Source organism: Cupressus sempervirens, chromosome 7 (genome assembly GCF_028749045.1).
Source record: "Cupressus sempervirens isolate cs-2001-9-10 chromosome 7, ASM2874904v1, whole genome shotgun sequence".
NCBI lineage: Eukaryota > Viridiplantae > Streptophyta > Pinopsida > Cupressales > Cupressaceae > Cupressus > Cupressus sempervirens.
Window position 1 is genome coordinate 205,975,899 of NC_143124.1, and position 13,742 is coordinate 205,989,640.

A 13,742-nucleotide genomic window follows, 5' to 3' on the forward strand; every position below is an offset into this window, starting at 1 on the left:
GGAATACCTTCTTCTGCCCCGTTGCTGTTCCACCCGTGTCCAAATGTCTCCAATAGAATATTGGAGGCTCTCCTTGTGCCAACTTTCCCCAGGGTGGAGCCTCAAAATCATCCATTGGTATCTGATTAACAGCTGCCTCCAGAAAGAGGCCAATGACATGGTGCAGCTTAAAGAATGTTCGGTGCTGGAGTGTCATGAACTCCTCCATCCGGTCAGTGAGGACTGTGGCCCAATCATTCACTGTGCCATTCATGAATACAATCTGTGGCAACGCTATATCCGAATCCCGAGTTGCCCCTTTCAACTTGCTCTTGATGACATCCATGATGCATCGCCAGTGGCCCTCCCGAATAAGATCTCGTCGAAGCCCTCTGCATTTAGACCCCTTTACCACTGACTCCATCTCCTCGGGCGTAAGATCGTGACCCACTAATCGTATCCAATGTTCTTTTTGTTCGTGAGATAGCTTGTGGTTCTCGATTTCCACCTTCTGACCTCTTGGGCCAGGGATGCCGAAAACCCTAGTGAAATCCCTTGGTTTAAAAGAAACCGTCATTCGATGCTTCTTGTACAGATATGTGTTGGTTCTGCTGTGTTGATTATATGCTTCTATCATGGTTCGCAAAATTGATTCAAACAATCGAATGGAAAAAACTGGAAGCTGGATGGCCCAATGCACCTGTGCTTGTATTAAAATTTGTTTAATTACTTCAGTATCCGAAGTTTCTTGCCACCATTTTCGGCACTCACTGCCATTGAGTCCCTCAAACTGAACAGTAAGATGTGTGAGTTCGGCTCTTACTTTTTACTTCTTACTGCTGGAGGCGGATGGCCCTACAACTTGGATTCCAGAGGCCAAAACTCTGGCATTCTTCTCCATACTTGTCTTTAGCTGGTTCTTCCACTGCTTCCGTTTGCCTGTTGAATCCATAATAACGGCTTCTTCCTTTGCTTTATGATATAGGGTTTCTCCTTCCGTTACTTTTGTTTTCCGCAGTAAGGTTCTGTCCAGAACCCCGAGAATATCTCTTAAATGCAGTCCGTGGTCTTATGCCCAAGGATATTGGCCTTATGAAAATCTTCACAGCCAATGGAATACGGAGCAATAGATTCAATTGACAAATAACACCACTGAACAATCTCGATCCGGACGATTGAAAAATAACACCACTGAACAATCTTGATTTGGACGATTGAGCTTGGAAGGAAACAAGGATGCAAAGTCGCATAAGTTTAAAAATCCAACTAGGGAATCATGCCGTAAAGACAAACAAATTATAACCCATGCTAGGCAAAGTTTGCGGAAGAAGGAAAATCTTAGGTTGCATGGAGTTATATAGTCACCCGCGATAGGAGAGGCAAATCACGGAAGGAACAGGTGAGCAACCCTGCGGGGAAAAAGAACCAGCACACCAGTCGTCCACAGAAGAGAGATCTTCAAAAGTTGGAGCTGTTAGCTATAGAAGAGCAAAGACAACTCGTGGAGGGAGTTAGCCGCGGAGAAAGTAAAAAGAACTCAGTCACGTCTGCGCAAGAGGGGGAAATACCAAGCCATGGAAAAGTTAAGCAGGCATTTGCGAAAGGCAAGGGAAATGCACAACAATTGTCCGTGGGAAAAAGTGTTGCACCGCAGGGAAAGTAAATGCATCCACAAGAAGACAAAAACCATCCGCCGGACTTCCTGCGGAGCACTCTGTCCATGGGACAGGTGTCCGTGGGGGGCTTTTCATTTTTTTCTCTCTTTTTTTTTTCATTTTTTTCATTTAAAAAAAATATATATATATATATTCATTTTTTTTCTTCATTTAAAAATTACAACAAACTCAAAGCTCCCTCTGGACTTCGCCATTCTGCAACGACGAGGGAGTCTTCCTGGCATGGTACATCTTCAGCTTCGACTCGTTCACTGCCTAAGGCATTTCTTGTCCATCCAAGGTCCACAATTTTATTGCTTCGTTATCACCTACCTCTAGGATCTCGTATGGCCCGACCCATTTGACTTTAAACTTGCCCGGTTTGATTTCGTTCTGTTCATCATACTTCAACACCCGCTGCCCCGGTTGGAACTTGTTCAGTTTCAGGTGTCTTTCATGCCATGCTTTGCGCCTGTTCTGTGTCACCTCCATGGCCCATTGTGCTTGCAATCGTCGCTCATCAATTTTATTTAAGCTACACGATCTCTCCCTCTGGTTTTCCATATCGCCTAGTTTGTTCTCGACACTCGATACCATGACTTCCGTCAGCTGCCACTCTTTGCCGTCAATAACTGTATTCTTGATTTTAGAACCTTTTATTAATGTTGAAGCTTTTATTAAACCCTTCCTCTTTGTTTCCTGTGCAGACCATATGATGTGTTTTCTTTGCTGTCAGCACCTTTCTACTATATCCGTGGTTCGACGTAACATTTTCTTTCTATGCGGTCGTGCGGTGGAATCTTTCCTTTTTCTAGGTTTGTACTATATGTTCTTCCCTTCGGCTTTTGTTGTAACTGCCTTTCCTTCTTCGGCTTCTCTATATTCCTTCAGACATTCATTTCCTTCGTCTTTCTTACCTTCGTCAACCCTTAACATATTACAACTCGAAAAGAGCTCGTAATCCTCCATCTGCTAGTGAAAAAGGCCATTCACCGAATCCAAATCATCGTCCGTCGATCCACCTTCCAACCGTAGGACTCCTTCCTCGTTGGGTTCCATACATTACTTTCCTTCATCCTCTTCTTCGAAATCAGATGATACGGCTTCTTCGCCCACCATTTGTGTGTAAATCAATAATGAATTTTCGTCCTTTGCTCTCCATTGATAGTGTATTCTTCTTCTAGTCATGCTTAACCTTTGCTTGTACAAGCCATCCTCGACCTAGAATGGCGTCATATCCTCTCCCCTTCAACGGGATGACGATGAAGTTTAGTAGGAACGATTGTGTTCCAATAGTCACTAGTTGTGCCATCAGGACTCCCAACGGTTTGATCTCATGCTGGTCCGCCGTTAATAATTGGAACATAGGTGGCCACAACGTCGGCTGCTCCAACCTCTTCTAGGTATCCTCCGATAACACATTCACACTGAACCCTCTGTCCACAATTGTGTCTGTCAGAACAATTTCCAAAATTCCCATCTCAACGACTGCCAGATGTTGTTTGGATTAGAGGGCTAGCAACATTGGATCCTCTGCACTTCTGCCAGTTTCCTTCTCCCTTCTGTCCGCCATACTTGCTCCACTTTCCTTCTCCCTTCCGTGTTCCGGTAGTTTAGCAGCTGGAGCAATGTTTGTGAGTGCTGATTGGAGTTGAGGCATTGTAAGAAGGAGATCATTTATTCTGACGGGTACCTCAGTTTGTAGTATCTGGCGTACGATGTTCTGTTCCGCATAGTTCCTTGCTAAGGTATCGGTGGTGTACTTCAAGTGTGCTTTCCTCGCCTACGTTTCTTTCTGAATTTCCGTTTGCGCTTCCTCTAGTCTCTTCTTTTCTTTCGTCGGGTTGGGTATAGTTTCGCTTGCTTCCGTGTGATTGCTAGATCCTCCTCTTCGTTCGTCCCGATGGTGATCAAATTTACTCTTAATTTCAGGCACTTGGCATCTTCATGATCTCCCAGACTGCACCATCTGCATAATAACTTTGGTGCATTTGCTGTTGTACAATCTCGGGCAAAGTGGCCCCACAAATTACATGCTCGGCATTGAATCATCGGCCGTCCGTTCGCATCGTACTGAATTCAATTGCGGCTCCCATTATTATTATTGGTATTGTTATTTTGCCCTCGACGATTATTTCTGTACCCTCCCGACGTGGCACCCTCTGTACCGGTGTTTCCGCTTCCTCCTGACGCAGAAGCCTCCTATGTCAGGAACACTTGTTGAGGTCCTCTTATTTTCATGTTTGATTTGGCAGATCTCGTAGAACTGATTCTTTGGACAGGACACTTTTGTGTGACCTTCTGTCTTACATTCCGTGCACCATAGCTCGTTTCCCTTTGTCTCCTTCTGCATGTTCTTAAATTCTTTCATCATTCAGATCATATCCTTTTGGAGGGGTCAGACCTTCTTGCTGCTATTTTCATCATTGTTGCTATCTTCTCCCGAGGACGCGTCATCATCTGAATCTAATGAACTACTCTTCTTTTGCTTTTTTTATCTTCTGCTCACTTTCTAAATTCATCGCTCGATCGTATGCTTTATGATGATGGCGGCACAATCTTCATCTTCTTCCGCAACTTCGGGTGTAGGCCTTCAATGAACCATCTTTTCTGCAGCCCATCAGTCGGCTTATTCTCCATTTTATTTATCAAGTCTTTTAATTTCCTAGCGTAGACTTGAACTGTTTCATTTTTCACTTGTTTTGTGTTGTATATCTCAGCTACGATTTCATTGTTGTCGCAAAGCAGTTGAAATTCGGTGGTAGACTCCTTAAGGTTGTCCCAAGTGGTTAATTGTTGGGGATTTGCATCGGCGAACTAATCAATTACGACACCCCGTAGGGTTGTAGGAAATTGCCGAACCCATTCGTTTGTATCTATTATGCCATTCGCCCTCCAAATCGTTTCGCATATTTTACAGTGTCGGATTACATTGGCCGTACCATCACCATCAAACTTCGGTAGCTTTTCCTTTGATCTCGCCATCACTACTGGATTTTGTGCAAGGGCGTTGTTCAGTCTTGCAACACTGGCACTGTGTACTCCCACACTGGCGCTTTGTACTCCCACACCGGTGCTTTGCACTCCCACACCATGGCTTTGCACTCCCACGTCGGCGCTCTGCGCTACCACACTGTCGCTGTTTGGTACAGGTGTCTTATTTGCAATAGCTGCGAACTTTGGTGAAGAAGGATCTTCTAAAGTTGTCCCTTCCGGAAGTGTATCACGGATGAAGAGTTCACTCCATGCTCATGCTATAGTCAAAACAAAAGGAAGACTCTACAATTGAGACTATAACAACTCTCATAATTAATTCACAATACCTCAGCTGTGAATTACCGGGCACTTCTCAAATCCAAACTCTTATACTTCAGCAAGGGCAAATTACAAACAACTCTGAAATTCTTTACAGGCAACAAAAGCAAATAAATAATCAAATGCTTTTCTCATCAAATATCGCCATATTTATAATCTCCAAATGGCACTAGTTTCCCAAAAGAACTTCACTTAAGAAGCTTTCTCTACACAACATTAAAATATAATAAAGTGTCATTAATATAATTTATAAATTGCTTTTGGCTACAAAAATGACCTTTTCCATCATAACTTAATATTTTGGCATGCAAGGCCACTATTTCTTGTTCTCACAATTTAAAACTTTTCGTTCGGGTTCCAACGAGCTATGATACTGAGGTGACCAACAAACAACACGAACAAAAATAGCAACCTCAGCGTATTTAGATGAATAATAATAGTTCACCTGTTTTGCGAAAACAACTAAAGAAGCATCAAAATCGAATTCTAACAACACCAAAGTGATCTTGATGATGAATGAACTTGACGGGGTGACTTACTATAGATTTATGCTCCCTCCAAGATTCTTGGAGCTCAAACCGGAAGCTCGAAATAAAAATTGAGAGCATCACCCAACTCCACTAACTCAATTGAGCTCATCGGAACCAACAAATTGACTTACTATAAATAGTAAGTCCCTCAAATGGAGCCAAAACACACTATAGGCTGCTGGAAAGTCTATAACCACACAATTGAGACCCCCAAATCCCATTGTTAGCTCACGAGGGTTGTGATGGTGAATTGACTTGGCCAAGTGCAGGAACCTGCTAAAAATGGGGACATTACACATTCCGAACCAAACATTGAACTAATGCCAAAATTGAACCTTGCTGATTGTGTTGATGTGTTCCTTTGGAAATAGATGTCTCAGTGGACTGCAATGCCTTGTTTGGATCAATTTCATCAGAGGACGGAAGTGATTTCAATGTGATGCATTCCTTATTAGAAAGATCTGACTCAACCGAGATGAAGTGCAATTTCAATTCAAGTGAGGAGTCAAATTACTATTTGGTTTCCTGCAAACACGAATCTCCCGACGTCTGCTCACAAAAACAACCTGACATTAGGCTGAAAGTTCCACTACATTATCCACCAAGTTAAGCCCTCATTTTAACAAAAGCACTATGACGTTTTGCCTTAAAAGCAGCTGAAAGCTTACAAGGCGAAATCAAATCATAATGCATACATAAAACCACATATCACTGTACAATCATCTGTTTGATTTTCTATTTTAAAGAAATCTTTGTAAAATATATTCTGCACCATTAAATAAAAGACACCGAAACCTCCTGATAAGACAATTCTTACCTTCCAAGCCTTGAAAACTGCCGAAAAATCCTTCACAACGACGCTCTTCTGCACACATTGCAAATAATCTCAAAGCAAAATGTTTGCAAGCAACAATCTATTACCTACTTAAATTCACTCTGAAATTCTCTATAAGGATTTTTGTACATGCTATGACAAAGCAAAACAATATTTCTTAAATGTGAGATCAAGAGCTGCACTTTATTATTGGAGTTGTTGGCATAGTGTTCTGGACCTTCTTAATTTGCTCTGCAAAGCACTTCAAGATTTTCTTGAAAAGGAAGAAAACATAGCAAATGAAAATGCAGGTCAAAGGTCTCTATTTCACTCTATTTTTTCAAGAACAGGATGACAGTTCTCAGAGATAATCACCCAATAACAAGAATGACGACCAGTGTTGTGTTCTGCTGAACAAAATGGCGACGACCAGCGTTGTGTTGTGTGAACAAAATGGCAAGTGATGAGGGTTTCTTGTGCTTGACATATATGGGTCCAACGAAAATGTGAAAATGTTTTTCCTTCACATGGCAAACAATGATAAACTGAGCAACTGGACCCGACACCACATCAAATTTGGTTTAGGAAATGGTGGAATTGGAATTAGAATTGTTTTTTCACTTCCACCTTTCGAGAGGGAAGACTGCTATGCCCATTTTGGGCTAAAATCAGAAGTTGCGAATCCTAATTCTATTTTTATTTTTTAGAAACAAACAGCAAATTTGGGTTTTTGGGTATTTGCATTTCCCAATTTGACCTCAATTCCTGCTACCAAATGGGCCATGAAGGCATTGAGCATTTTACAATATTGGACGTTTAGGTTCAGAGCATTATCTTTAACTTGTGGTTGATATTGTTAGAGAAATTGTGGATGTAATATCTTTTACTGTTGTGGATCAGCATGTAAAGAAGCTGCAGGTGTATTCAGTTACATTTTTACATCATCCTGAGCCTTTCTAGAAATCAATTTGCATGGTGCATAACTTTTTGGGTCATTTTTAGTTTGAAGGAAGAATGGTATGCATTGGTTAGTGTTTGGTTGGGACTCAAACTAGATTGCAAACCTGTTGAAGATATTTTTATGAACTTTGGAGTCAATTTTGGCATATTCTCGAACCCATAGTGACAAGGATCTTAGTATCTGTATGCAATCTTATTTGGTTTTAAAGTAGATTGTAAATTCTATGGTAGGAAATACTATTTCAAAGATATTATATTCAGATTTCAATAGAATAAAATAAATCATACTAGAGTTGTTATTTTATACTTGATTGCATATCAAAGATAATTATATTCTGGTAGTATATAACCCTACAATACGTTGTGATTGGATTACAAATCTGCAATAAGAAAGATCAATCTTTGTATACAAACATTGAAAACATTAATCAAATCAGCCAAGCAAATGATTTGATGAAATTATTCGCAGGGAAAATTTGTATTGCTACATTTGGGATGTGGGATATTACAGTTTAGGATTGGTTTTTATTTAAATTTTGTTGCAGTTTTACGAACTTTTATTATTATTTATTATAGGTGCTGTTTTTGGATTCTTCTTAGGTATTGACTCACTTTTTTTTTTTTCTTTTCTCTGGGTGGATAGCAGACATTTTTAGAGATTTGTTTAGGATTACGATGTTTACAAATATAACATCATTTTCTGATTTGTCAAGTTAGAGTTCTGTTAATGAGTATGACCATTGGCATTCACTATGTTTAAACAGAACTGTAGATTAAAGAACACAGAGTAATAAAATGTGTTGACTGCGAGTTTTATATTCTTAGTTGACTTTTTATTCATTATGATTCTTCCACTTTCAGAATTATTTGTGTGCATGTTATAACACTTGGAATTGCAGGTTTGATCAATGTGTAAGTTTGACAGTTAATTTCAAATTCTTTAAGTGCAAAATATGCATACCACATGATTGATCTTAACATTGTTGATGTGTGCTTTAGATTTGAGGCGTTCCCTTTCTCGTGATAACTAATGAAGTGTCATTACTCAAGTTATATCTCATTCAGTGTAAAAGTATATTAGCCATTGGATGCTGTCACAATTTGTACGTGGTTGAAGGAAGCGCAATTGAGTGCTTTTAAAATAAAAATCAAACTTTTTAGAAAGATAAGGGAATTGCATTGTTGTTCGTCAGGAGCATTGCTTGCCAAGCACCATCTTTCATTCATTAATTGATGAAGATCCAAGGAATTTGTTCCGGGGCTTATTCGTCAGAACTGGATTTGAAAGTCTTCCTTGTTTCTTTCATAGTTCTTTTCTGAGGCTTGAGCTTTGTACTTACCTAAGTTTTTAAAATTGTTTTTAGATTGCGGTGCTCTCTTCAGGGACCCGAATTAATATTCTGTTTTTGCATTTAATCATAACCATTGGTTTTTCATGATTATAGTGAATTGAATGATACAATTGTTGAGGCGCAATTACGGACTCGACACATTCCTCCCCAACTTCCTATTGAGATTGCCATTGAAAAGTACAAACAATCTAATAACCGGCTTCTTATATTGGTATTATCTCTTTACCATTTTCTCTCTTCACTTGTTACAAATATATGCCTTACATAATGGAAATTTTTAACTCACAAATCCAGTGAATGAAAGTAGAATATTCCAGATTCATTTTCTATATCCTTTAGAATAATCTCATAATTTTGAAGTGGATTTTTCTTGTGGTGAACATCTCAAGTTTGCATACAAAAGTCGAAATAAAAATAATCTTTGTTGTAACTGTTTTGTCACACTAAATAGTTATTGCTCCTATGTTATCTTCAAAGAGTTCTTCAATGACTACAGTTCGGTGATTTGGTGTGAAGCTCAACCTTAACCATTAAAATTTAGTTTTGTACTCTACATATATAAATATCATTGAATTTCAAAGGTTTTCATGGTGAGAGGCAAAGAAGCCTGGTAAACCAAATCTCTTGAAATAAAATGGGCACAATAATTGAACATAGTAAATAAATACACCATCAACAATAGGATGGGTATCTACAATTAGTAATCTTTGCGATGAGATTGAACTGGTGCCAATATGTTGAAAGATAGAAACATCATTACTGACATCCAAATTTGTGGTCTCATCTTAAGAGGCAATGTTTGGTCTCCAGGATGAAAATTCATTGTTCAGGAGAGGCGTAAGGATAGATGTCTCTGCCATGCGGCATTTTTGGTAGAATTAAGCTGTTTGAACTTTTTAATAAAAGGATTTACTGTCCTTTCTCAGTTTATCTTCCCCGAGAATCATCTCAATTGCATCAGCCCTGTTATAAGCCTGCTGATAGTAATAACAAAGAATATGAAGTCCTTCACCAAGCTTGTGCAAACTGTTGACTGTAAAAATAGGATATTCTTTTATGCCTTGTGATTTTGCATAATCGCATTTGAATGTTCTTGTTTGAGTGTCTGCTACTCATTTTTCTGTTGTATTATATTCAGCAGACCACAGAATATGTGATTTGTGTTGGTCAGTTCCAGATGGATGGCAATCTCGGAATGGGGAATGTTTGGCCTAAATGTTTCTTACAAGTATTGGCAGTTTGGTACTTGTGAAGGATGTTTGCTTCACCTATCAAAAAGTGAGGGGCAGTTATATGGGTTTAAGGTGGAACAGGGTAAAGTTCTCCATTCTCAGAGATTGAGAATGTCTGATGTCCCTTTTTCCCCAAATATCTGATTTTTTTATGCTTTTCCAAATTTATATATCAGAGCTGTACTTGAATGAAAAGCCGATTTGAACAATAAACTAATTGTTGTTGCCAAATTGACTCTATTCAATTGTTCAAACTGAAACCCTTTACTTGTTTCAAATATCCTAGATAATACAACAATAATATCAAATAGTGTGTGGAATTCTCAGACAAACCAATAATCCTGACAAAAATCTGAAGGTTGTGGCTAAGGATCCCAAAGGATACGAAAATTGTTGGTATGCTAAGTTGCCGATATGGGTTCTGGTTTGGGTACGGATACTGGATTCGGGTATGTGGGTACGACAATTTTTCCTCCCTTGCAGATTCGGGTTCATCCATATATGTATGCATGTATGTATGTTAAAACATCAAAGTTACAAATATAAAAGAAGAGTGATACTCATAAATTCATAATGGCCAATAAATTTATAAATTAATTAATTGTATTACTGATATAGTTTCAGATTACATGCATTGGCAGTTGACATCGACATGAACATGATCAACAAACATAACTATTGGCTGGCTTTTACAAATCTACCAACAGTCATGTCCTTAGATCTACAAATAAAAATACTAATAGTCTATCCCTGATCTTCAAATGAATCAAAGTAGATTTTTGTTCACTACTGTCATAAACTAAGGGCATTACATAGAACAATTTTGGCTTGAATAATATTACCAAGCTGTTGCAAGATAGTATCTAACGTTGATAGAAAAAACATTTTGATGAACAAATCGGAAATTCATACATAAACTGACCTACTGCCTTGGGATACTTCCTAGATGCCCAGATTCATTGTAGGTCTTTCGCAGAAGGACCCATACAGAACCCGTGAAGTGCCCACGAAGGACCAATACCAAAATTGTACTAGTACCAGGACCCAAGCCTAAATAGAAGAATCCGGTAATTGAGTTGATATGTTTGCCGTTGCATCAAAAGATCGAACTATCAACGAATGTCACAAACACTAGACTTACCAAGATCTACGAGAGGTAGTTAAGCCATGTCGCGAACCCTGAAGGAGGTGCTGACCACTAAGTCAACAATCTCCCCCTCAAGACCAACTGAGGGTTTTGCACCAATGGAATGAAGGAGACCTCCCGAGATTTGAACCCGTGACCCAAGGCTCTGATACCAGTCGTTGGTATGTTTTCCGTTGTGCCAAAAGCTCGAGCTATCAACAAACATCACAAACACTAGACTTACCAAGATCTACGAGAGGCGGTTAAGCCATGTTGCGAACCTTGAAGGAGGTGCTAACCACCAAGTCAACAACAACTTCACCTAATAAGCACAAAAGTTGATAATTAATGCCAAAGCCTTTGTTCTTTGTGGCATCTGGTAAATAGTGGTGGTTTGATATGGCATGGCACCACTTGAATAAGACTCAGTGGATCTTGTTAAGGATCACAGCTTTATGGTGCATTCACATCATATAAAATCAGTGCCCGACTAAATAATATGGCATGCAGCATATGATTCAGTCTAATTCATGACAATTTTGTCCTTTGATGTGCAACAACACCCCCCTAATTTTCATGTTCTTTTTACTAAAAAACCACTACAAAGAATTAAGAATGGGCATGCAAACATAGCTTCTAGCTATCATGGGGAATCAATATGAATTTGCATTATAGTTTTCTTCGCTGTTACAAGTATGGTATGTATAACAATAGAATCCTCAGGTGATCTAATCTTGTTAGTTCACTCAAGCTTAATCATAATATCAAGTACATGACATAGAATAAATAGAGAGTGCTGTAAACCATGGTTCGTAGAATTAAGAATATGTGGCCTTTAAGGAAGCCATCTATTGAATGCATAGCTATGTCGAAGGCCATCTATCACTCAACAAACATTAAGCACTTTTGATTAATGCTAAGGAATGATGTTTACATGGACCAGAGAGTTTACATGGAAAAGAGAAGGATCAGTGATGGATATGAGCAATGTTTTGGGATGAAGTAAAGTTCATCACATAAGCAAACAATTATAAATAGTAAGTACTTGAGGTAGTAACTATAAGATACTAAAACCTACCAACATGATAACGGGTTGAGATTGGGAAGCGTACAATTATAAGCTTTAATCATATCGACCGGCTCCTATAATCATATTTTGCAAAGTACAGATGTTACTAATATTCACTAGTTTAAAAAGACAAGTAAAAATAATTTTGCTAAGTTTCTATAATGGTCATTTCATTAGGATCTTTCCTTTTTGTTGTTAGTTCTTATTTAGTATGTTTCTTTTTGGTCTTTTATTTTTGTTTAGAAACTCTGCAAGTAACCTCTAATCAATGAGTATTCCTCTCCATTTTTTAACGTTGAATATCAATGATTATCACATCATAGTGGCAGAGCTGGTTCATCCTGTATTCCTCTAGGGTCTACAAATCTTCATTAAAAAAATTGTTTAATTTTTGACGAGTCGGCCAAATTGTCATCTTTTCTATAGTGTAGGGGGTTGAATTGACAAACTGACACGAAGAATCCAAATCTATAACACAAGGTTTGTCAAATCTTGCTGTGAAAGACATGAGCTGAAACCCTAGTGTCGTGTTTGAGGAAGCAAAAGGCTTTATCAGTTTTCTCTCTTTTCAAAGACTTGCAAAAACACCCTAGCAACATCAGTGGAAGCATCTCGTGGTTTGGAACAATAATTGTGTCAATTTATGGATTCTTGTTTGACTTGACGTGAGGTGGCTAGCACTACGCTAGAGGAATCAAAATCCTTTATTCACTATTTTGTCCCTTCATAAATTGTAGCAGAAACCCTAGCATTGTGTTAAACTAAAATGATGTCAATTTAATCATTCATATTTGTCTCAACATGAGGCAGCTAATCACTATTATTGTTTTTAAATTTTAGTTATAACCTAAGCAACATTTAGCTTTAGATATGGTTTTTTATAAAATTTATATTTAATATTTAAATGAAATTTTCAGGTTTTAAAGATATATAAATTAGATTAATAATTATAATATATTTTGAATTTATTATATAAAATTTCATATATATAGTGCTTTTGTAGGGATGAACCCAAAATGAACCTAGGCCCCCAAAAAAATTTGATCGAACCATTAAACCTAAACATGCAAAATAGAATATAATCTAAATAATATTGCACCTAATATTTGTGGATATCTTTATTTATAAAGCTAATAAGCTCAAATAGCATATATTTTTTTAAGTATTGCATTGATAAAACTAAGAAATCTGAAAATATTTAGAAGAAAAATTATTAACAGAATTGCCAAAAATCTTTAAAAAAAGGAGATATTTCAGAAATCCCTAATTCTAACCCATTTTTCCCTCAAATTTTAACCAATTAAAATCTATGCTTTTTGAATTTTTTTAAAATCTTTTGATATACCAATTTATGCTTGTCTGCCATTGATTAAATTACCCAAAGAAAGGCAAGTAGATGAATGTAGGGTTTCTAGACAAGGGTGGTATTATAGATTAAAATATCGCAGATATCTCTGTAATACGTTCACTTATCATGAGAAGATCTATAGGTTCACTTATCTCTGCAATAGGTTCCAGAAGAGGATGTATAAGCTGATGCAAGCCATGCTAGTTGATGATAAGATATGTATGATTACTTATTTGAATGCTTTTGATGGTAAAATGGAATACCAGCTTAGGGATAAGGAGCCTAGGACCTTAAGAGATGCTTTCAGAATTGCTATCAATATAGAAAATAACTTGAGGGTTTTAGGGAGATTAGAAATCAAA

General features: G+C 38.0%; 1 protein-coding gene across 4 annotated transcripts in view; it reads left to right on the top strand.

Annotated features, from left to right (window-relative positions):
* Positions 1 to 13,742, top strand: part of LOC149546218 (alpha,alpha-trehalose-phosphate synthase [UDP-forming] 1-like) — a 241,184-nt gene that overhangs the window by 175,209 nt on the left and 52,233 nt on the right. For all 4 annotated transcript variants that reach the window (XR_016353669.1, XM_089791062.1, XM_089791063.1 and 1 more), the window contains exon 11: positions 8,699 to 8,816. Coding sequence is in view for 3 of the 4 variants with exons in the window: in XM_089791062.1 (XP_089647188.1) it covers positions 8,699 to 8,816 (118 nt within the window). In the remaining variant the exon portion in view is untranslated. The remainder of the gene's footprint in view (positions 1 to 8,698; positions 8,817 to 13,742) is intronic.